The sequence below is a fragment of the Symsagittifera roscoffensis genome, chromosome 3, assembly GCF_963678635.1.
Source record: "Symsagittifera roscoffensis chromosome 3, txSymRosc1.1, whole genome shotgun sequence".
Lineage (NCBI taxonomy): Eukaryota > Metazoa > Xenacoelomorpha > Acoela > Convolutidae > Symsagittifera > Symsagittifera roscoffensis.
In genome coordinates, this window is record NC_087064.1 from 10880665 (window position 1) to 10906747 (window position 26083).

At 33.5% G+C, this 26083-nt stretch overlaps 1 protein-coding gene and 1 non-coding gene across 3 annotated transcripts in view; both read right to left on the reverse strand.

The window, feature by feature from the left end:
* Positions 1-216: 216 nt before the first annotated feature.
* On the reverse strand, positions 217-289 carry Trnam-cau (transfer RNA methionine (anticodon CAU)). Its single transcript has one exon. It is a non-coding gene; the product is annotated as a tRNA-Met (tRNA).
* A 10175-nt stretch (positions 290-10464) lies between these two features.
* LOC134842738 (protein prickle-like) overlaps positions 10465-26083 on the reverse strand; it is a 55712-nt gene continuing 40093 nt past the window's right edge. For both annotated transcript variants that reach the window (XM_063859215.1, XM_063859214.1), the window contains 2 exons: positions 14220-14412; positions 10465-12143 (listed from right to left, as the gene is read on the reverse strand). In XM_063859215.1, coding sequence (XP_063715285.1) covers positions 10714-12143; positions 14220-14412 — 1623 coding nt within the window. In that variant the 3' untranslated portion in view covers positions 10465-10713. The remainder of the gene's footprint in view (positions 12144-14219; positions 14413-26083) is intronic.

Below are 26083 nucleotides of genomic sequence, written 5' to 3' on the forward strand. Positions count from 1 at the left end.
TTGCATCAGAGAAATGTTTTGAATATCCGTTTACTTGTTCATGCTTGACACCTATTACTCCAGTTTAAAGTATCAAAAGCCATTTTAAATAGATTTGAATCAAATGTTTGTTTTAAAAAAGCGATCAAAATCTATATGATTTTTACAATGCTGAAGTAATAAAATTACTTTTAGCTGTTAGAAAAAAAGACTTTAGCTGTTAGAAAAAAAAGACTTTGACAAGAGGTAGTTTCGATCTACCGACGTCCGGGTTATGAGCCCAGCACGCTTCCAGCTGCGCCATCCTGCCTAAAGTTCAGGTTACCGTGTTTTATTTGATTAGAATGGCAGCGGCATAATGGTAAGCTGAATGGTCATTGTATTATCTTTGCATCGTCTAATATTGGCCTCGCCAAGCTTGACGTAATTTTATATTCACGTATTCATAGTTGTTAAATTCTTTATCTGTATTCTCTATCTTTTTATCTCGGATCGGTCGAGAGCAATAGTCTGTAATGAAAATCTGTCACTAGCACTCGTGCATGAAACTTGATTATTTCTGGTCAGATAATAAACAAAATAGGAAATTACACCCGGAAAATGATATAAAATCTCGAACGCTTTTCCAGTTCCCCCTTCAAAATACCGTTTTTTATGTTTGTTTTACGTGTTATTACGGCTAAATGCGTGATGGTACGCTGTAAAATTGAAGTGACTAATTGTGCAATTGAAACCTGTGAAAATCTTTGGTTACATATTTTTGTAAAACACAATCAATTTTGAGGTCATTTTTAGGATGTTTCACTTCAAATTTTTAGTTTCAGCTGCTTCGAAAAAGAATTACGGCTAGTCTCAAACGGCTACTAATTTGCATTAATAAGTATGCTGTTTTTTTTGGATAAAAAGTTCTTTTTCTTGATCAAAACGAATTGATTAAATAAAGCTGACTCCTATCACAAAGCTGACTCAGTTAAAAGGAATACGATCAGATAGACTAACTTTTTATTAAGTATTATCATGTAAATTCCAATACTAGTACGGTTCGAACATAAAAAATTCAAATTATCAAAGAAACCTCAGTACAGCTTACATATAGGACATCAGTTTCCGTACATACGTAAGCTTTTTTCAAGCACAACTTAAACGTTTTCATTATGTAAAGACAAATAATCTGACGTAAATTTTGGCTCGAGCTTTATATATACATCATCCAATAAATTTCTAAACAATTATTAGAATGTAGACTAAACCTGAAAAGATCTGCTGTAACAATTGAGATGACAATTTAAAATTTTTGAGCTCTTTATCTGTGAACTTTTGTTTGTCGCTACAGTTACCGGCTTTTTTCAACAACTGGGAATTCTTACAATTGAAAGCTCGCTCACATTTTCACTAATTTACATAAAAATTGACGTCAAACAAAAGAATTGACAAAAAAATTAATTGTATTTTTTAGACTTAAGAAATCACACTCACACAAAAAAAAGAAAATCGTTCAAAGTGGAGGGGAAAAAGAGGCGAGTTACTTACTGAAAAATAGCAAAAAGCGATCCAGCTAATTAGTTTCAGGGATATCTAATCTGCCACCCATGCTAATAACCGACTGTTATACTTCATTGTAAGTTTGTAAACCAACAGCATTAATATCGAGAGGTTTGTTTGAGAAGCTGCGGGCAAGTGATTTGTCGCTTATACCCATGAAAATTTTGACATACATATTGTTGTTTGAAGTAATCATTTTTAAGCAGAAGCGGAATTAGGGGTGGGACGCTTTTCCTTTCAGGGAGTCGACCCCCTGCCGACCCAAAGGGTCCCCCTTGGTACTGTTTTGAGATATCCATTTTTGGTGGCGCACCCTAAAATTTTTCTAAAGGCGCCAAAATATACTAATTTTGAGGGGGGAGAGTACACCGAAAAAACGCGATTTATTTGGACAAAATTTTCCAATAACTGCCTAAAAACGCCTTTTTTGCCTGTTTTTTCAAAGTTTCGCCTGCGGCGCAGAAATTGTAGCCAAAACAGGGTCTCTGTAGGGCTTTGGGATAGCTCGGGAAATCAATTTACTGGATTTAACAAAAAAAAAATTGAAAATCCTTCCCCCCCTCGAGAAAATCCTAGATCCGCCCCTGTTTTTAAGGACCCTGTTTTTTGTGTTTAAAAACAATAAATTACTGACTGCGGGCGACATTTTTTTTTGACAATTTTTCAATCAACAGTAAAAAAATTAATTAAATTCAAGCAGCTTGTTGCATTATTTGTTAATCAATTTCTTGCATATCATTTATTTTTTTTTAATTAAGAAAAAAGATTGAAGTTGAATTCTAACACCGAACATGGCTTCAAATTTTATAGAGCCTAGGAAGGATCTCATTTGAGGGAACTACAATTGGGTAATTCATCGCGTTAAAGACGCTGGTTCATTTCAAAACAAACGTACACTTAATTTTTCCTCGTAAAAAAATTAAAATAAAACGTATAGTCTTTCTCCGTAAAACTTTCAGATTGGACCGGTCACAATACACATTGCCGGTCTAAAGAGTTCTTATCAGAGAAAACAGATTACGCAATTGTTCAATTTTGAAATAAAACTCTGCAGTCTTTTTGATTCTTCAATCTGAGTGAGCATATGTTAACTGCTGTCTTGATTAGCCTTTTTCTCGTCATCAAAAAATTATCTATTTTCGAAGTCCCAAAAGAATTTTTCCATTTTGTACAGGGTTTATAAAGTCACCTGCAAGGAAATTGACTCGGCTGGCGAGGTTTCAGCGTTTGTTTTTTCTTATTATAAACTTGAACTAGTTCTCATTGTTTCGACCACTGAAAATGGAAAATGGGGAGGGACTTTGTATTAGGGCGTGTTTTACGTTTCTTTTTTTTCGTTTTCCTTTGTGTTTTCCACGGAAAATCAGGTACCGCAAATACTCATCGAACTGGGTTGAGTCGTTTATCATATTAAAGTACTTTTCGTCGTGATTTGAACAACATTTAAGAATTTGGAAAAAATCCCAGTGTTGAGAAAAAAAAGAGGTTTTTTTGTTGATTTTTTTTTGTTTTTCTACAAAAACTGTTTCCTAATTAAAGAATTTTACTGAAACTGTAAAAAATTGCTTAAACTCTTAATTTTTTGTTAAGATCATTTCATCACATCACGCCGCAAAAAAACGACCCTTATTTGAACAAATTTTGATGTATTTTTTAAGACAAGGGTCGGAATATTCTGCGCTACTTGCCCAGTAACCGGTTATCCTTTTTTTGCAAGAAATAAATTGATTTTAAGGCAACTCTAAGAAATAAAATGATGGGCGTCAGAATTTTTTAAATTATATTCGGATGCGATGAAATATATTTAGATATTTGAAATAATCGTCGGCTTTGTATTTTTTGTATCTATATAATTCAATGAAGAATGCTGGTATATCATTGCTGATTTGTTTTTTTTCCGTTCCCCGGAAGCCACTCGAAAAAAGTTAGGTCTTGAAGTTTGGAGTAAATTTGACCCTCTAGCTTGTTGCAGTTTGGAAAAACTTTGTTTAAAGGAAATTTTTCCACGCGTAAAAAAAATTCCGTTACGCTGTCAGCATTATGTAACACCTTCAAAACGATCATATATTAGCACAAAAATGCCGAAAACTTCAGCAATACAGTCATTTTTTGAGATAGCTGGAAAGGCATGGAAAAAACACAGGCTGGTTTTGACTTTTCTCACACCTCGAAATGTGGATCTGTTTCAAAACATATTCTGCGCTTTGCAGGATGTCCTTCACATTTTTTCACTTCAATTGAAAAGTGGCAAAAGGGTAATTGGAATTGACGAATATTTAGTTAGTTAATGTTTAGTTGCACTGAATTTTACAAAAGTTTATGGTTGTTGGTTGAAATTTTAAATAGCATACAATCATCTAAAGTTCATTCTTAAAAATACGAAGCAAACGAATCCTGTACTTATTATAACCGGCTTCTAATGATATAAAAGCCCGCTCAAAATCATAACAAGACTGCTCGTATCAGGGCAAAGCCCTGAATGTTCCGACTGCTTTTGAAGGTTTATGGAGCAGCAGTAATAACATAAAAAAAATTAAATGAGATAAAAAAAAATGAACTTTTTTTTTCTCTAAAATTTGAAATTTTTTATGAAAATCATCCCCCCCACACGCCATATAAAGTACAAAAAGATAGCTTTCGTTCCTTGTAACACATCAATTATGGCAAATAAGCTTCGTTCAACCAATTTGGAACGATTTATAAGACGGATTAAATCTCCGCTTACGCGTTAATAGCGCGAATTATATCGCGCGTTAATTGTCTCAAATTGGTCAAAATGGCAATCTTTAAACCCTTATAACTTTACGAAAAATGATCACAGGTGAAATTTCTTCTCAAATTCAAGCCCAGGACAACAATACTTTTTGAATGATATAAAAAAATTCCGTCAAAAATGGCTAGTTAAAAAGTCGAAATTTGTCTGAAGAAAAAAAAACCCACCCCGAGCACAAATATTCCGTTACTTTCGATCGAAAGTCGCAACAATTACTTTCGTATGGAAAGTCGGAACAATAAATTGATTAGATTCAATTTTTAAAAAGGGAGTTTGTAAGGTTTCATAAGGAAGACCAATCAGATTTTGATAAATTTTTTCCTTTTTAACTAGGCCAGATTTTTGTATAATTATTAAATTTGAAGTCAAAACACTAATTATTAGCTCTAAATCATCAAAATTGTTTATTGTTCCGACTTTCGATACGAAAGTAACGGAATATTTGTGCTCGGGGTGGGTTTTTTTTTCTTCGGACAAATTTCGACTTTTTAACTAGCCATTTTTGACGGAATTTTTTTTATATCATTCGAAAGGTATTGTTGTCCTGAGCTCAAATTTGAAAAGATATTTCACCTGTGATCATTTTTCGTAAATTTATGGGGGTTTAAAGATTGCCATTTTGGCCAATTTGGGACAATTAACGCGCGATATTTTTCGCGCTATTAACGCGTAAGCGGAGAGTTAATCCGTCTTAGAAATCGTTCCAAATTGGTTAAAAGAAGCTTATTCGCCAAAATTGGTTTGTTACAAGGAGCATAATCTATCCTTTTGTACTTTGTATGGCGTGTGGGGGATGATTTCCATAAAAAAATTCAAATTTTAGAAAAAAAATTTTCATTTTATTTTTTCTTACATTTAATTTTTTAATGTTATTACTGCTCCATAAACCTTAAAAGGCAGTCGGAACATCCAGGGCTTCGCCCTGATACGAGCAGTCTTGTTTCAGTTTTGATCTGAATTTGTGAAACAATCTAAAAGTTTTAAAACCAGGAAATTATGTTTTTTTCCTAAAGTGAGCTTAGTTCGCTTATAAAAGAATTGAGCCAAAGAGTTTTACTTCAGGCCGGAATGAAAAATAAATCCAGATGCTTGCTAAAAAATCCATATATTGGCTGTCTACTGAATACGTCTATTCGAGAAACTTGAAATGATAGAACAATGCAATGAAAAAATAAACAGAAGATAGTGTTTGAGGGACTTCATTAAGCAATCATTCAACGAGCTTTTTGCGTTAAATAAAATTTTAGATCGAATTTTTTGCAGGATTGCATGCCCGGGTTGACTAAATATGCTAGAAATACACCTCTCATGTATGGCGCATACGTGTAATTGATTGAAGAAACTACATGAAAGAGACAATACAAGACATGTATGACTAGTTTTTGCCCCTTATGGGCATTGCGTATCTACCCATTTGCCATATAAGCGAATTGTATGACTAACATTCTGCCATATATTGAATTGTATGACTTGCTTTCTTTCATAAATTTTCAAATCTCTAAATTGTTTCTTTGTATAATTTTTTATGATTTTTTGGTTTTGCTTACAAACATTTTTACTCTGGCTAAAAAATACTCATAGGTGAGAACGACATATGAAATCTCATAGAAAAACTGCACTATGAATCCATGTCAAGAAAAAATGTTTGTCTCTGATATTGATAAAATTGCCTGATTTCTTGCAGTCACTTTCACAAAAAAAATTAGCTAGTTGTTTGCAGTAACAGTAAGTTTTGTGTAATTGTTAACTAGCCGAAATATTTGGTACCAATCAAAATTAAATAAATACATTTCAGCTAAAAACATGAAAGCAAATGTTTGTTTTTGGAAAAATATTTTTAATTATAAAACTGAAAAATGTGCTGAAAAATTGTTACGGCAGTGTTTGAATATTTTTCCTAAGCATCATATGTGAAATTGTTGGGTGTATGTAAGACAACCTGGGTCTTTTTTTTCAAGCATTTGTGATTTGTTTTTTTGACAGTTTCAGTTGCTTTAATTATGTCTAAGATTAGTCAGCGTTATTAAACAACTATACAGACTTTTTTGGGTTATTAATTAGTTTAACAGATTTTTAATCGAATAATTTTACTTTTGGTTTAGATAAAACCAAAAGTCAGACGTTAATTTGCGCAGGAGGCAAAGTAGTAACGCACCTGCCTATAAAGACAAAGTCAATCGTTCGAAACCGGTCAGGAAATGTTTTTTTCAATTTTGAGCAGGTAATTGAGTTCCAACAAATTTTGCCCATTGTTTTTGCTTGTTTTTCTTGCTTACTCTGTTCTTGCTGTTCGTTTTTTAAGCTGCTCACATCAAATGCTGTTCAAATCTTTTTTTTCATGCTGTTCATGTTGATTTAATAAAAAATTATTGAATTTTTTTAAATACGTTTAAGAAGTGTTCTCTGCATTTAGTGCAGTGATAAAACGCATTCTTGAGACAAAAAATCCCAGATGTTTAAATGATTTTTGTACTCCCAGATTTTCGAATATTCTAGACTTTCGTGTCTGCTGGTTTTGTCGGCTTAGGTTCCACAATAAGATTTGGTTTTCCTTTAGCCATTGAAAGTTCTTTGTATTGTTTTTAATGGTTAGTTTGTTTCAGGAATTTGTTGTCTTTTTTGCTATTTTTATAATTTTTTTTTGACAAAAATAACGATTATTTGAAGGTTTTTTTTTCGATTTTGATTTGTCTTCTCATTTGCTGGTCATCATATAATGCATTTTGTATTACAAAGTGATGCAAAACTGCTCTTCGCCTCTGTGTGAAAAATTTCAGCTCCTGAAGTTCGGGTTTGTAATTTTGGCTCCTATTTCAAAAACAGCTACTTAGCCTGAAAAAAAAAATTATTGTCGATGAAATGTTTTTTTTTCTCTCAAAATTTGATTTTGTTATCAAATGGATAATATACTTGTACTTCCCATAACGCAGCGTTGAATAGTATTAGCACTCCATATACCTTCCTTTTCCAGCGCCAATAACAAGCCTCCCCCAACATTTGTTGTATCTCAAACTTTACATGGTAGGGTAATTGTGGACGATTTGGCTTAACACGGGGAGGGGTTTAAATTACAATTAAGTAAAGTAAAGAATTGGGATGGAATAATTGACGGAAATTTTTGTTAAAAGTGGTAAACGACGGTGGAAACAGGCGCTGATTTTGGATTTTTTGAAAGGGTGGAATATTAAAAAAAATATACTGAAAATTGATTTCAAAAATCAACTCAAAATAGGCAAAATTATACAAAAGTCAGTCTGCAAGTATTAATGGCAAACCTGTCTACGACATCATCAAAACTTATTTCTACTTCTTTGTGGTTCTATACTAAAGCAAAGTCGATAAGCAATCTTCCTTCAAATTATATCGGAGTTAGTTTTTCAGCAGTTTCATACTGGACAAAGATCAGGGGCTGACTGAGTCAAATTGACAGATATCTGTTGGCAGGTACCTGCCTGGAGTCTGAAAGGAATCCGATTCTAAAAGATTTCACGCCTCGAAATTTGTGACACCTCTATAACAAATGGACCGGCGCCAAAAGCGCCCTTTAAAAAATTAAAGAGTGTAAGAAACTAACATAAATAATTGTTTTCTATACTTAGCGACATAAAAAAAGGTGGCAAAAGGTTCGCACATTGTTCATTCTTACCGCCAAAATTTTAATTTTATAACCAAGATTTATCTTCGACGTACACTTCCGTATCAAGGAAATCAAAAGAAGTGGGAAACTGACCCACGCTTCAAAAGATTTTGTTTAAAAAATGCTCATATCAGGGCAAAACCTCAACTGTTTTGACCTCTTTTTAAATGGAATAGTGTTTGTTTGAAAAAAAAATATTATCCAAAAACCATCCCCACGCGTGTAAATTTAAAAATGATAATTTTAGTTTTTTGAGATTTTTTTATCAAAGCCATCTCCGCGCAAGCTATTGAAGTACAAAAAAATGATATTACTGGGTTATCAATTAGTTTAACGGAATTTTAAGTGAATAATTTTACCTTTGGTACAGATAAAGTCAAAAGTCAGACGTTAATTCGCGCATGTGGCAAAGAAAAAACGAACCTGCCTATAAAGACAAAGTTCAATGTTTCGAAACCGGCCGGGATGGACAAGCTATTTAAGTACAAAATGATATTCGTTGCAGCTAGCAAAGTATTAAATAAACCAAGAAATCTGCGTCTTTTTATTTTTGAACAATATCTCAATATCTAAGACGAATTAAATCTCCGCTTGCACGTTAATAGCTGGAAGTATTTTGCGTATCATTTATACCCATTTAGTCAAAATTACATCCGTCAAACCACCATTTTTTACAAAAACTAATCAAAGGAAAACTTTTTTTATTAGAACTCAAGACAACGATAGCTTCGCATGATATAAAAACATACTTTCAAAAGTTTTTACTGTTACAAAGTCGGAGTTTGTCTCGAGAAAAAAAAGAATCACCCGAGCACAGTTATTCATTCAATTCATCAAACGCAGGAACAATAAACGCACTGCAAAGCTTCGTCGAAATTAGAAAAGTGTTTGATGAGCAATTTTATATCATGCAAATTTGAGGGTACTATGTAGTCTTACTAATTCACTGGAAGCTCTGAAACGAAATCCATCTTTGAAAATTAACGCGCTACTTTTTGCACAATGTAAACCCTGTTTTATTTGCTTCATTTAAATTTCTCTAGGAAAAAATTGGAAGTTTGAAAAACCAACAGACAGTTGAAAAAGAGTCAATAAACGCAAGAAAACAGTAAAAGAAAACATTTGCTTTTGAAAAAACTTTAATTACGAATGTCAAAGAAAAATTATATGGGCTGAAAACTATTTGACTTTCAAGAATAATTTGTGATTGGCATTTTATTGATATATGAGCTTCACTAACATTCTAAAACAACTTCACTAAGAGACTTCACTACCATCATTGACTATCAAAAACGCTTGTAGTGAATGGCGGATTAGGAATTTCTTGGCTTTTTAAACAATTTCGAACGTCTCGTCGCTTTTTCTCTTAATTCGACCATATGGATCTTCCATTTTCTCGCAAAAAAATCAAAACTTTAAAAAAAGACCAAGTATGACGTTTCAAGGCAATTTTTGGAAGGATTTGACTTGAATTTTTTTGGCGCACGGCGGTTACCCCTCAAGCTTTTTGACTTTCAAGAGTAAATTGTGATTTACACTTTATTGATAAAATAACCCAGCTTGACAAAAATGGATTTTTCAAAATAACACGATTCTTCCCCAAAAGAGACATTAAAAAATCATCAGGATCTATAAGAGGCGTCCTTACCATCATTAACTCTCAAAAACGCTTGCAGCTCCTAATTTTTTGTGAAGGTGCTTTTTGTAAGGCCGGTCAAAAATCGAAAGTATAATACAATAACAAGGATAGCCGGTTACTGTGCTAGTTGCGCAGAATTTACCGACCATTGTCTTTAGAAAACTACGGTTTAAAAAGTTCTTTTTCCAAGTTAGTGTAGTTTTTCTGCTTGGTTTGATGAAATGATCTGAAGTAAAAATATAATTTAGGCATATTCGACAGTCATAATATTATAGGCAAATTGGACAAAAAGTTTTGAAGAAACATGACTAAAAAAACTTAGTAAGAAAAAAACTTTGCAGAAAACTTATGAGTTTTTTGAAATTTTTGGTTACCAAAATGGAGCGAAAAAACTCCAAAACTAGGTTTACTTGCTCAAAATTTAGTTTTAAGTTCTTAAATTAGGCATAATTTAGCTGTTGTAAGTCTGTTCGTTTGCTTTATTTGCTCGAATTAAGACAAAAAATCAAAAATTTCAAACCGAATTTTCTCGACATTAGGAGAGTTTTTTTTTGGAAATTTCTTAGTGTAGATCGAATCACGACTGAAAGGACTTTATAATGATATATCACTCATTCCAGTTCGATGGTTATTTCTGGCACCTGACTTTGAGTGGAAAAAAAACTAAAACACACCCGAATACAAAGTTACTTCCAATTTTTCAAATGAACGGAACAAAAAGGGTCTTTGAGCAGTCAGTGGATAAGCTATTTGCTCTTAATGGTGAGAGGGGGGGTTGCTTTTGATAAAGCCAATAAAATTTATCAATAATTTTCTCAATTTCTCATTTGAAGAAGAATATCAGATTTCCAAATAGTCTAATTACAAATAGATTAAATCTTAATATAAAAATATATTAAAAGCTATTTAATAACTCAAATGTTAATCAATCGCAATTCCTGGCATATTTGAAATATATTTATATTAATCGCAGTTTAAAGGGGCGAAATTCATTAGGATGTAATTAAGAAAACACAAATTCAGGGAAGTTTAATTGCAAAGATCGGGTTTCATCTGAGTTTTTAGTTCTCATTTCGGATTTTGGTTTATTTTTTTACTCATTTTCTAGAAACTTCCAGAGAGTTTTAAAAGCGCAAATATTTCTCAACTGATTTTGCAGCTGTTCTTTTTCGAAACTGTTGAACGCTTCTTGCGCTGGCCGTAAATCGCATGTCTGGTCGGTGTGTGGTTGTAATAAATACTTTGACCTCTTCTTGTAGCTTGATGTGAACTTGATTGTGCATTTGGCGCCCAATAATAGTCTTCGCCTTCGTCGTCGCTCGAACTCGAGGAGCTGTCGGAGTCGCAACAGTCGATTCGGTGTCGGAACCCGTCTTCGACTCTTCGGTTCCGACCGGGTCTCGTCGCTCTGGACGCCGCCCGATGTCCCAAATATTCTTCCAGCTCTTCTTTTGTGAAGCTTCTGGCTACTGCTTTCAGTAAGTCTTTTCTGTGTCTAAGCTCCTTTGCGCCTCTCATTTTAGAAAAGTTGAAGTCTTCCGAATCACTGAACGCACCTGAATTTATATCAGCTCGAGACTCCTCTGATCTCGTTAAACTATTACTTCGAGCTCGTTCGTTAATTTCGGGGTTGAAACTCACGTTTTTAGCACTGTTTGTTAGCGTTTCATTCAGTTCGGGAGCCGGGGTGTATTTTGTTGGTTCGTCTTTCAGGATTGACCTCGTGCGACCTGACTTGGATAGGTCGGGCATTGACCTTGGGGGTTGGGTGGTAGTGGTCTGTTGATTTTGCTGGCGTTTCGGCTCCGCATACACGTGATCAGTTTCAGGTGTGATTGAAACTGCCTGTTCAAAATAAACATTCGTTCCTTCTTCGTCATCATTTGGTTGTTCCATCACGCTTTCGAGGTTTTCAGAGAATTTGTCCACGTAATGCTGCTCCTGGATTCGCTCTAAATGCAGACCCCCACGCATGAAGCTGGGCTTAGGGGGCAGGGGTGGGGGTCGATCTAGTGAAATTAGGGTTCCGTTTTGAGGAGAGTCTAAAGTACTACTATGACAAGACGACAGGGCGCTATCATAGTCCTCATCTTTAACATAATGTCCATCTTGGCTAATGTGCATTGAAAGTTTCACAGAGTCTTCTAAGCTTTGAGACAGAGATTTCGGCGGAGTTGACGTTCCATAAATTCGGCTAGTTGGTGCGGTTCTGTTTTTGTTTTTGGCGCTTGAGCTGGGCGATGAGTGGTTGCTGCTGTGATTTGACCCTGGATTTGAAAGTCCCGTGAATACCGGTTTTTCTATCGGCGGAACCAATGGTTTGGGTCCGGCTGTTGACTTCAGATTCCGGAGGTTGCGGAACGACACTGGGGACGGGTTCTTCCGCTGGTCCAGCAGCGGAGAGGAGGATACTTTTTCGCCCTTTTTGCAGGACTGGGAGCAGAAAATGATTCCGGTTTTGGGGATGAATGGTAGACCGACTAGATTCTTTGAGCAGTTGTGGCAGTTGAAGCAGCCTTCTCTGTTGGCGTGCCAGTGCTGATCCTGATACGTCACTTGAGTGTCCTCGGCACCTGGAAACAAATCCCCGCCTCTTACAACCAGTTCATATCAAAACCACTCTCACCACACTCACATGGCCGACTGAAAACTAAGACGAAGATTTTTTCACTTTTTATGTTAGAGTATATCGGTTTCCCAATTTTTGCAGCTCGCTTTAAAAATTATTAAACATTTCACTTCTTCATACTTTTTTATTTTTGAAAAAAAACCTATAATATGAAATTCGGCAATTTGGATTAAATTATGACAAAAGAAGCGCCATGCTGTAAGAAAACCCTGGGGTGAAATTTTAGAGGGCCATTTATGAAAGCGCAGGATGGGGAGAGGGCGGATTTGGGGCTCAAGTTATCGCAGAAGTGACCGCCCCAGGGATAAAATTTATACCCGATATCCCACCATTAATACAGATGACCAGATGGTCGAAACAGATTCAAGAACCAAAACAAAACAAATCTGGTTCAACTAAACCTCTAGATTGAAAAAAAAACACACAAAAAAGACAAAAATTGTTAGCAAAAAATTCCAGAAAAAGAACCCGCATTTGTTTTCACACTCTGCTGGACACTTTTTTAAAAAGTGACGTTTCTGCTTTTGATTTTTTCAAAGCAGTCTAATTAAAAATAGTCATCATTCTTAAGTCATTAATCAGATTGAATTAGACTTGAAAGGTAAAATTTGTGTCAAATTAGAGCTGAGAAGCTCTTTCAAGACGCATTGAAGTGTTAAATTGAAAAGACTATTTCGCCTCTGATTGATGATTGTCAAATAGGTTTTTGGTCTAAGAAACTACAAGAATGAGGGCTTTTTGACGGGCTAGATTTGACAGAGATGGTTCTTTACATATAATTGAACTGACGATACAAGTTAAACTTTGAATATGGTTGGTTACAATTTTCTATTGTGTTTCTTCATATTTTCTTTAAATTCATTTTTCTTTCAGAAATCAATTTATATTCGATGCAAGTACATTATCAATAAATTTTACGATGCCCACGCATTAAAAACAAAAATGTAGGAGAAAATGGGAAATAAAAATAATAAACAACTTTTGTTATCGAGATTTAAATGATATCCGTGGGCGGTTTTCATATAAATAATCTAAGAAAACACAGACGAAAAATGATTTTTCATTTTCTGTTCAGCCCCTAGGAGGGACATAGGCCCCATATATTTATAGGATTTTTATGGCTTAGGGAAGAATAGATAGGAAAGGATTATTAATGAACTTGGCTTAGAACAAGCAAAAAAGCTACAAAATTGCTGATACTTTGTTGAAAAAGTTATCTGGGATGGCTTTTACACAGATTTATGGTCAAGTTGTCGCGCGGGATTAGCGAGAAAAACAGAATCACGTTGATTTACGATGGAAATTTTAAGCGATTTTCAGGATTTGGGAAAAATACTTGATTTTTGATTAGCTTATTTTTTTGATTTATTGAATTCAATCGATTTGAATTATTTCCCAAAAATTATATTCAGCTTTTAAGAACTTTTGTCTAAGCAGGATATTTTATTGATTAGAACCGTGCGAGGAAAAAAATTGGGCCAAGTAAAAGTGAATCTCAGGTGCGAGGTAATATGATTGAATGGAAATTGAAAGAGGTCATGGAAGCGGAAAAAAAGAGAGAAAAAATAATGCAAATGGATTTGTTTTCTTTTTCTTATAGATTTTACGCCCCACAAAATCCCTATTCATTACTGCTGCAATATTTGTACAAAATCAGTCATTTGTTGAAATCGAGGTACCCTGTAATAAGCAACCCAATTCAGTACCAATTGTAGCAAATTACTCATCATTTTCACTTTTTTTTTCAGGACAAAAAAACTCAGAACAATTAGATGAAAATAGTGGATCATAATTTTTGCATAGCCTTACTCAGTAATGGGATTGAATATAAAAGAACATTCGCAGTCGAGGAAAAAAAATAAGGATAGCACTACTGATAGCAGGTTGTTGTGCAAGTAGCACAAAAACTTCCGTCGAAATTTATTTAGAAAAAAAAGTTTAGTTTTAAAAAAGTTTTTTTTTTTTTTTTCAAATTAGTGCCATGTAATTAAGAGATCATTAAGAAGACTCTAGTACTGACCTATGACGTCATGGCACAGTGCACAAGTATATGCGAAGAGTGAGTCATAGCAGGAGGGACAGTAGGGGTGGGGACCCTGCATGACATATTTGCCCCCCGTGAGAGTGGCCTCACACTCGCTGCAGCAGAAGTGGTCCACGTGCCAACTTTGACCCATGTTTCCACATTGTGTGAACTCACTCGAGAAGATGATCTGAAACAGAACAGAACAACATGAACATCATTAAGGAATGAATGAATTAATTAATTAAATATTTAATTAAGACTATTAATCCACCAAGGTGAGCCAGAGCTGTTTACGGAGAACCCCTGCTTCAGTAAAAAGATCACGAACATCAAAGAAATCCAGACGCGCCCGGACTACTAGGAACAGTGACAAGTCAACAATTTTTGATTACTCTGCTTGCTCTACCCAATTGCAACCAAATGATATGCAACATTGAAATCAGATAAAATGCGTTCGGGCTACTAGGAAGATATAAAAACTCAGAACAAGCGGTAATTCGGAAGTTTTTGATTGAGCTGATTCCGAGAACAACGCAAGCGGTCTACTACATGTAGCGTGCTTGCGATTTCAGAGATCTGACCTGTTTCTTGACCTGTTTCTATAAGACCTGTTATTGCCGCAGATACCAAATATTAGTTATTGCTAGTTGTCGCGACGCGCAGAAAAAAATGAAAACAAAAATGCGCAATTGAAACTAATTCAGTAAAAAATAACAACAACCTTAATATACATTTTTTCTGATAAACTTCTTTCATTGCGGTTTAGAACATAGTCAACATACTGTTGGAAAAGTGTCAATGAATTAAAAAAAAATTATGGTAAACAATTTTTTCTTAAAACTTACCCAAATAGAAACAAGGATAGCCAGTTGCTAAGCAAGTAGCACGGATTAATCCGACTGATATTCATTGAAAATATTATTTAAAAAATTGATTTTTTTCAAGTTAGTGCCGTTTTTAATGGGTGGTGTCATTTCATAACTATGCAATTGTGTAGAGACTAATTGAATTTGGCAAAAATTAAATTCAAAAATGAAAATCACATAAAAAATGGAGGAAAATTTGAAACCAGTTTTTCTCGAGACTGGGAGATTTTTTTGGAAAATTTAGAAAGTAGTTCGAATCACGACTGAAAGGGCTATGATATGATACACCACTTACTTCGTTCCTCCTCATTTTAATTCCGCTGGCATATCTTGAAATGGATGTCAATTTTTAACTCACACTTTAAGGGTGAACAATTTTTAAGACTTCTCACTGAGAAAAAAGTCCAAAGAAAAACAGAATAACACACAAAAAGATTTCAAGAAATTTTTGTTGGTTTTAAATGAAAAATAGATTGTTTTTATTACACGATGGGTGTTTTTTATTATTCGAAAAAAATAAGCGGCCGGTGGCTGTGCAAGTACCGGAGAATGTTTTCATATGAATATTTTTGAAAAGTAAAAGAAATTGTTTCTTTTTTAAACTTCGTTCTCTTCTCATTAAATTTTGAATTTGCAAATTCTGAATTTGCAAAATCATTCTAACTAGTGATTCTTGATACCCGAAATCTTAAGTCGCTTTTTTAGAAATTGAATCATAAAAAGAGGGTTTCAATATAATAGCACACACAACGAGCTAAGTTTGAGGTACAAAAAACATCCTCGAAAACAAGTGTTGTTAGTTGCTGTGCAAATACTGCAAAAAAATCAAACATTTGTAGAAAAATTGAACATATTTTAAAAATTTTGCAAAAAAATCCAAAAAATGTGGTATATTGATTTTGCCATTATCATTGATTGTCTTTTTATTTGTTTTTCAGACTCTAAGACTTTCTATTACTCGTCTAAAGACTTACCTCAGTGAAACTAGTTTTTTTTTAAATTTCCACAGCCTGGATTGACCAGCTTGAATTTTTATTTATTTTTCATCGACATGTTTATTTATTGTTTCTTCATTGTTTGATTCTTAGCTGAATGATTAAAAAAATGAACAGAATGAATTTTCGTAAAGAGTGAATAAAGGATTATTTTGCCAATTAGGTGAAAACATCACAAAAATTTATAAAGCCTAACTTGTCACACTGCTCAAATGTCAGAGCGTTTAACGTTGTATTTCATCTACGGCTGTCAAACCTCAATTTTGAGTTTTTTCTTGAAACGATTTTTTCTACCCGTTAGTGTAGTTTGATCCTATAATTTTGGAACTGATAGCAACAAAAAAAATAATGACAATTAAAAATTTAGAAACTGCGTGATTGAAGTATTAGAAAATAAGTGAAAATGAAAAAGTATAGGAAAAAAACATCGCACGAAAAAAATCCAATTATTTTTGGAAATCATGACTTAGCGGACAAAAAATGAGGATCAAATCTCGAAAAAATCGAAATTTTAACTAAATTGCTAGCAATCGATATCCAGGCATACTTTTGATTTAAAAAAAAAAACATTTTGGAGGAAGTTTAGAAAGGAAGGGGAGTCAATTTCAAGGATATTTAATTTCCATCCGGTACTAACAAAAGACCTTCAAATGCAACAGCGAAATCTACTTGAACCTAATTTCATGGGGATTATCAGTTGTGATAAAAAATTGCATAAGCTATTTATGATTAATTAAACTTAAAAATACTCATACTTGTGTAGCTTGAGGCGAGGGTTGCGTTGATTCGACAGTCATAATAAAAAGGCCTAATCAAATTTATAAAATGGATAGAAATATAAATAAAAGTTAATTTAAGAAATAAAAAATAATAAAAAAAATGCGAATTCAGCGCAGCAGGCACTTAATTTAAAACTTCAATTTTGTCAAGATAGCCTGTCAAACATTCTGGCAGATGCTAAGTTATAAAAATCTGTTTTCAGGTCAAACTCCAGGAATTATTAATTTTGTGGAGACTTAAAATTGCAAATAAGGATTCACAATTGTTAAATAGTTTTTAAAACAGCTTGTTTTTTGTTTAACTAGATTAAAAGAAGCAAGGTTTTTCAACTAACTACACCTCGCTCGTTGCCGTTGCCGTCTACATAAACAGAAGCAGGCACATGTTTCGATATTAATTTATTTGTCATGATACGAATTTATGGTCGGTTTTAATTGACATTCATCATAAAACACTTAGTCAATTGTTCAAATACTTGAAACTTCTGCGACCATACTCAATTCAAATACACCTGGCGCGGCTGATAGCTCCGAGATGACAATTAAGTGACACTTCAGACATATTTGCAGTTCAGAAGCCACTTCTTATTAAGAGTAACTTTCAGCTCTCCGCCCTGTAGATAAACAATAAACCTATTACCTTTGACAAATTTATAAAGTCCGATATTTTGTACAAATCATGAAAAATACCATTCATGAATCTTTACTTTTTCAGAAACGATAGATAACGAAGATCTAGTGCTTTTTATTGAGAAAAAAGGAGGATCTACTTAACAATCCCCCCCCCCTTTCAAGAAAGGGGGGTAGATTCTTTTAGTAGATACAATATGAGGGGGGGGGGGGATTGTCAAGTAGACCCAAAAAGGAGAAAAAAATCGGAAAATCAGTTCTCGACTATCAATTAAATAGTGGACAAAACTACCTGCATCATTTAGAGCATGCGAGTATAAATGGCCTATCTGCTGCCTTATAGACGCGTGTCACTCTGAAATTCGGGCACACCTTTTATTTGATTACTAATGCAATTTCATTTGGGGTTATTTCTGTTCATTAGAGGCGTGTATCTTTCCGTCCCTTCATTGGGTTAATGCAATTGAGTAAAATGAGAAATTGACACGCGAAGGGCGGGGCTGCTAGTGACTGGCATTTCCAGAAGGACCGCCACGTAATTTCCCTGAAGGGACATTTGAGTTGATTAATGAATGGATCTGCGTCAATTTTATCTGGAAAAGTAGGGGAAAAGCGGCAGTAATGACTACATACACATACTATTGTGTAGTGTTGGTTACAGAGAATTGTGAAATCGCAATAAAAAGCAGGGATATTTTTAATATAATTCATCAGTGAGCAGTCAGTGTCCTGTCAGAAATGTCGATGCACACGTTCTCATTCAAAAATAAACCCTCAGGGTATAAATTCAACCGACATATTAGGAGGTATTTGGGCAGGTATTTCCAATCACACCCGTCGTAAAAATCACTGACGTATTTCCTCAGTTGAGAAGGGCGGGGCTAAATCAGATTGGCATTTTTGCGTATCTTAAAATGCTAATCAGCTTTGCCCAAATGGGGTATGATTTTAAAAATTACATTTTACCCATGATCAATACCTAATTTGTATTTTACAAAATTTATCGATTCTTCATGAAGTTTGCACAACGATAACATTCAGGCGTGAAAAAACAAGAGTCTCAAATGAACAAATGAAGATAACTTTAATCTGAAGATGCAAGTGTGAATAAACTTTGTTCACTTCAGAAACAATTTGCATAATTTGAAGTTGTTCAGCCCTGTCAATCAACACAATGCTATCTTTTCAACCCATTCTTTCAAAATTAACCCTTGAAAAAAATCTTTGACATTTCGCGCTGTGCTCTTTTTCCATTTGAGGCAAAAAAAATTGACATTAAAATAAAGGGTATTATAATTGGTTTTTGGTGCCCTGGACATGCGAAAAAATGCTCAATAATTTTTTAACATTTCGAATTTGGAAGTTTTTAAATTAATTCCGAGTCCATCATGTTATATGCATTTGGTCACCTCATTTTAGCTAAATATAATTTTTGCAAAAAAAATGTTTTAATTGCAGCAAAAAAGGGAAAAGAAAAAAGGAAAATCGCCAAGTTATGACGTCGAATCCCCAATGGAGCTTTTAAGCTTCATGTAAACAAGCCGCTTGTGAAAATTGGTTAAAACGACCCGCCTCTTAGGTAAAATTTAAAATCCATACTCCTTTGTTCTCTCGACCGAGGGGCTAAAAGGGCGGGCGAGTTATGTCCAAACCTCTTTCATATTTCCAATCAGCCTACCCCCATCTACGAGGGCGGCTAACTTCAAAGGCTAGATATGGAACATGTGAAATATCAGGGGAAAAGGAAAGTAACCTTCATACAGTACTTGGCGTTTGTTCACGACACTAGGCTGCTTAAAATACGGAACCAGTTGGCAGGTATCTGCAGGCACGGGGAAACGGGCGGGATGAATTCTAATGAAAAATTGACGCCGCAAAGCTCCGGTTTGTGGAACTTCAAAGGCTGTAATTTTCCCAACTTGCCGTCCTCTTTAACCAGATTGGAGCATTTAAGAATCAGACACTTCCTTGGGGCCTGAATACGATTTTAGAGACGTAAATGCAGATTGCCTTGTCTATATTCAAAGGGGTTAAGCGGCCCATTTTGAATTATGATGTGGTATATTCAAATTAGTTTGTGCCGCCTTCATGAATAACAAGTAGGTATACAGTAGATATATTTATGATGTACCGTTCTAAAAAAGATTATGAATTAAAGAAGAATATTGAAAACTTAAATTGAAAAAGATTCCCACACCGTCATTATTTTTTATCTATTTTTCCTGAAGAAAAAACAAACGAAACAAAATAATTTTTAAAAAATTACTCACATCTGGAGGTTTATGGGTAAATGCCTCCGTAATTTTATTATTCATAACTGTGAATAACTCTTTTGACTAATATCAATCTGAAATATTTTTCATCTTTGTCGGAATGGTTGGCATCATTTTGATATTTTTGCGGCAAATTTTCAAAGTCAAATTAGGCTTCAAAAAATGGTAGAACTAACGGGAAAAAAATGTGTTATCAAGGTACTTAAAAAAAGATGATAAAGCTTTGATGAATTTGTGATTCACAAAGTAGCGAGATGGCTTTGAAACGGGCGCTCATATCTGAAAAAAAATCATCTTATTTTTGTCAAGGGTTCTTCAGTAACATTTTAAATACTCGAGGTAATAAGAGTTGGAAGTGCCGCACAACAAAGCGCTTATACTTTTGATGATGAGCTTTTAATTAACTCAAAAAAGCAAACATAACATGCGCAATAATAATGGAATAGAAAAAACCTTTCAAAGCCTGATTGCCGAAACGGTTCTTTTATTTACTATGGCAATAAAACCATCTGACATAAAATGCAAAAAAACTCTGTTTGTCTAAAAATTCCACACCCAGCGCAAATTTATAGGGTAGGAGTTTTGATAAGAAAAACGTATCTGTAAAATTGAAGCTGCTCAATTTTTTATAAGCGGAAAGACGGCTGCTTAAAATTTGAAATAAAAAAGTGTCCTTCAGGAAATATTTTTGAGGAAAAAGCAGATTGTGTTTGTTTTAGCTCAGAAAGGAAAAATTTGTTGTTTTTGTTTATTTTTAATTTTTCAATTTGAAACCATTGAAAAATGAGGAAATTAAACAATACCCCACCCAAACGGAAACGCGAAATCCGTTCTATTGGAGCCAACTTGGCTAGTTGTTGAAACGGTAAACAAATGCTACAAAATCAAAAATACATGTAATACTGGTCTATACTCGAACAGTCTTTGTTTATTTGACAGCCTTATACTTATACTTTTTTCAAAAACAACACTCATCCATGAAATTAGGGAGGGGCTCATTTAGGGAGAAGGTTAGTGACCATCGCTTGAAAGGATTTTATTAACCAGATTTGGTCAATATTCCTAAAAAGGAGATCTTGACGATGATAACTCGATTTAATGTTCCATTAGATTGCTCCAATAATTAACTATCAGGGAAATGGCGGCAAGATTTACCATATTGAGAGACAAAATATTCGAAGAAAATATTAAAACATAAATTATATATTTACAATTATCATAATGAGAAAGAAAAAATCGTTCATGTGAAAGTTTCAGCTTACCTGATTTGAGTACATATTGTTATTCAGTTGATATTTCGATGATGAATTTCTCGACATTTTGGAATTACTTCGAGGAATCAATTTTTCAAACTCGATGAATTATATGTAGTTCAAAGAAATTTCGTGTCATTGTTGTAGAGTTATTATGAAAGAGGCATTACTCGTGAGATGATTCATGTTCGGTAAATTGCGTCGTACACAATTCGAAGAATTATAACAGTAATAAGAAATGCGTTAACTGAACGAATACGACGCCCTAATTAGAGCTGTTATTCTTTACAGTGGGTGGGGCTAGTTCGACAGGTAAATATCTGCCTGACCAAAAAGGTAGCCTTTTTGTCTGTCGTATGAATTTCTAGATCCCGTGTGCTCTGAGTCAGAAAGTATCTTGTATTTTAGGAGTTCTGTTTTTTCAGACCAAATAAAGAATTTAAGAGATTCGTGCGTTCAATTTGTACGTTAGGTTGTAAACATCTAAAATATGATAAGTCTTTGTTTTTCTTCGAAGACAAAGTCCAAAAGAAAGACAAAAGGAATTAGATGCTTTTTTCTTAATTGGACCACCACGCGAAATGATTAACTAACTGTCTGGAAAAGTTCTCTTTTTCCTGGCAAGATTTTAGGTTTTGTTTTAGAAGAAATTTCAAACTATTTGCGGAGAATAAGATCGAGGTTAAATAGGTTAAAGTTTGTTTCTCTGCTTTGAAACAAAGTGTCTTTGAAACGACGATGAAATTATTTGTAGATGATTTCACGCTTGTTTTTCTTCGAGTTTTTCATAGTTTCTTCAAAGACTTCAGCAGAACTCGAGACAGTTAAACGGAAATGGTAAAACGTCAATGGTAATAAAAACTATTTGGGGTATAAAAGATCAAGGCTGATCAATCAATCGGATGTTTCATTAGATTAACCCTTCTTTGAAGTTAGGAGATCAAAATAATCTGACAATCAACCCAATTTGCTGACCAGGTAAGTTGAAACTTCAGAAGATTTTACACAATTAAACTATTTGTTTTCAGAATTAGTGAGCCGATTCTGTTAAACAATGATGTTATGTTCAGGAATTGATGAAGAAATGATGTTATAAATAAAAAAATTAAACCATAGTCATAAAATCGGATATAATTGTGAATTTCCGTCCGAATTGAGAATTTGACTGACAGGTACTGATGATTTTATAACCAATTCACGACAGGCCAACAATAACAAACAGATGATGACAAACAAAAGGTGAAACGCTATACAAATCAGCTGAAACAACTATTCATACTTCAGCTGAGAAAACTTTGGGAGAGATTTACAGCAGCAAAAACTTAAAATATAGAGCAGACAATTTTACGTTGAGAAATGTCTGAAAATATGAAGGCAAAAAAAAAGAGTAAAAAATCAACTTTCTATTGGCTTATTTTTTTTCCTTTTACAAGTATACTTTTTCAATGTTCATTTTAACTGCATGTGTCATTGTAATTTACTCGCTTTTAAAAGCTGTTTCCAACAGGGGATTGTAAAAAAGAGGAAAAATGGGCTGAACAAAAGAGCTGGGAAACATTTTGTCAAATATATCTGGGGGTTGAGTATATATGCTGAGCACTAAATGGGGAGGGAATGTGTTTTGGGAGCAATTTTTCAGTTCATCAACCCAGAATGAACAAATAATGAACAAACATTATAGGGCTCGATAGTCAGAACTTACGTAACGAGGGCAAAGTTGTGCCGCAAACAAAAGGATATTGATCGTTAGTTACAAATAACCAATCAATCGGAAAAATCGGAACCGAAACATAGTAAATTTTCCTACGCAGGATTTTTCACATGCGCAGTTTCATTGAAAATTCACAAAAAAGAAACAAAAACAGCAACGACAATGAAGATTAGATGCTTATTTTGAATAAAATTATTTGAATACCTTTTTTTCAGTCAGTTTTCTTTTATTTTTTCATTCTCTAAAAAAAGTTATTTTAACACACTCCACAATTCTAATTTTACAAATCTATTGTTAATTTAATCATTTTTTTCTAAGAGTTTGGGAAAATATTCAAATTTAGCTGTAATTGGAAGAAAAAAATTTAAAAAAACCACTAGTGGGCTGTGGATATTTTTCTGCTGTTTGTGAAATAAACTGAAAAGCTATTCAGGATGTTCCACTTAAAAACTGGGCAGAACCTTTTCAATAAAAACTTATTGCTCCGTTGAACTTGAAGTGATTTTAGGCTGCAAATCGACACTCAAATGGCGACATGTTTGTTTCCTGAAGGACCACCTTTTGAAAAAAAAATCGAGGAAACAAACGACCTCATAAAACAAGATTGCAGTAAGGCGTATAGAATTATTTTTCCTTTTACAGATATTTGTTTTTTTTTGTAGAGAGATTTTACTAGCATTACGTGGGACTCAAAACAGAAGCATGATAAAAAGTACAGTTTGTTTGTCCAAAATGTTTGTTTCTCACCAAAAAAATTACTTTTTTAAAAAAAGTTTTTTTTCAATTTTTTTAGATGAAATGATTGCCGAGTAGATTATAACATGCTTTTAGGCCAATCAATGAACCACTAAAATGCTGAAAGCTAAGAAAATATTCTGAAATTGACCTCATGTTATGAAGACTGAGATTCATCCACTCTTCGATAAAATTGAGCGTGAACAACAAAAACATTTGGACCAGTTTTTCCAGACACTTGATAAACTTTTTTTTTAACAATGGAATATAATCAGTACCGAAAAACATCGAACAAGATATCAAGCGAACCATTTTTTTTTATTTCAACGCAAAAAACAATCAGAGCAAATGCTGTCAACTTTAGAAGCTTTTTCCTTCTGACTATACGGCTATTGATGTTCCGATTATTGGGCAGTTCATGTTCTTTCTTTTTTCCACGCAAAGACGTTTCAGTAATGATTCGAACAACATTTTAAAATTTTCAAAAAATTGTCTCCGTGTCACGAAAAACTGATTTGAAATTTTTGAGCTTTATCTTACATTTAAGTATCTAGAGCAGTTAAGTAGGCTAAATAAAAAAAAGATAAGCCAAAGAACTTCCATTTAAGAACTGGAACTTTAGTAGTTTTAATCCAGTTAAATTAGTTTTCGAATATCTTTTAGCGCCATCTTGGTAATGAAATCTTCAGATAAATGAAAAAATATATATGAAAATATATATATATATATATATATATATATATATTTAGAGTTTTTAAAAAAATCTAGTCAATGTTTACTGATAGTGTCAAAAATGTCTCAATTTTAAGCTTTCGTTCAGATCTTTTCATCACACCACGCACAAAGAACTAATTGGATAAAAAATTGTTTCGAACTTTATTTAAGAATATGGTTGTAATTTTTTGTGCAACCTGCAGAGCAGCCAGCTATTTTTGTTTCGAAAATTACTTTTTGCAATTACTTAAATTTTTGCAATAAATGATGTACCAAATTAATTGCTCTTGATTTGTTAGTGCTTTTTGAAAAAGAAATTCAAGCAAAAAGTATGAAATTGGCATCTCAAAACATCCTTTGAAATTTTTTTTGAAGTACCAAAAACTAAAAAGTTTCAGCTAAAAAAATTGCAAGAAGCTAAATGATATTTTGTGATAGTAGCCAACAAATTTTGAAATCTTGGAACCAAACAAAAAAATTCTAAAAATTGAAATCTTTTTGAGTTCCAATGTCTTCCTCATTAAATGACTGAAAACATCAATATCAAGGATAAATTTGTAACATCTTACAAATGTCATTTTACCAGATGGAAAATATTAATATTAGCGTAGTGTTCAAATTTTTTTTTGCCAAAAGAAACACCGTAGCGGTCCAAAAGATGTTTTTTTTTTGATAGGATCTTTTCAAGAACAACTTTAAAGATTTCAGTAAAGTATGAACATCCTGTGAACTGCAAGAGGATAATCCGCAGTTCTAATAGTTTCGGTAATTTGGTTTAACACAATTGTTGATCTCAACTAAACAACAAAACTATTTTACCCAGAACAATAAGACATTATGTAATTCTGCGTAATATGAAAGGAACGGGAAACTATTATTCTCATTAAAAAATACTTGCATGAAACAAATGCTATCAAAAAAGATAAAATTGATTATAAAACAAGGGTAACCGGTTGATGTGCATGCAGCTCCAAAACTGTTAACCTTATGAATTAAAACTTTTTTTTATAAATTTTGTCTGTTTTGTGCAGGCTGTGACTGGAAGAACTAGAGCACAACTTAGAATATGAATGAATTAGGCAAAAAAACTTAATTAATCAAAGACGGAAATTGAATAAGGAATAAAATCAAGAAAAAATCAAAAATATTTCCTTTTTTTTCCAATTGTTTGAAGAAAATCTTATTGAATTTCCAAAAAATGTTTTTTATTACCAAGGAAGCGCTGAATGAAAATTGAAAAATATTTGTCCTGGGTTACAATAAAAAGATAACGGTTTGGGGGAAAGCATTTTGTCCTATCATAACACATACTTGCTCACATTACTCAAGTTTTGACTGAAAATTAAAATATTACAGTTCCGACTATTTGAAAACTCAAGAGGAACTTTAATTTCGGGTGTTTTGGTTTTTTCTTTTTTTTTCCACGCGAAATCAGGTATTCAAATTAATCATCGAAATGGGACGAGTAATATACCAAACTTTCAATTACACTAAAACGACCTTAAAATTGTCCTTTCGAACAACCTTAAAAAAGTTTCAAAAAATTTTCTCAGTATCGAGAATAACTGGAACAAAACTTTTAATTTTTATTTCAATTTTGAGCAAATAAAGCGAGCGAACAGGCTTTAAACAACTTAAAGCTTAAAACTTCTTTGTTTAAGCCCCGAAAACTTAGTTTTAAACAAGTTAAAATAGTTTTTCAGCGCCATTTTGGGAGCCAGAGTTCAAAATGTATGATTTTTTTTCTAAATGTTTTTTTATTTATGTTTTTCTAGTCCTTTTTCTTCAGAAATTTTGTCAAATTGGCCTATATTACTAAGGAAATATTACTATTGAATTTTTTTTGGAAATATTTCAAATTTGTTGGAATTACTGCTGCAGGATTGTAATTTGATATATCTG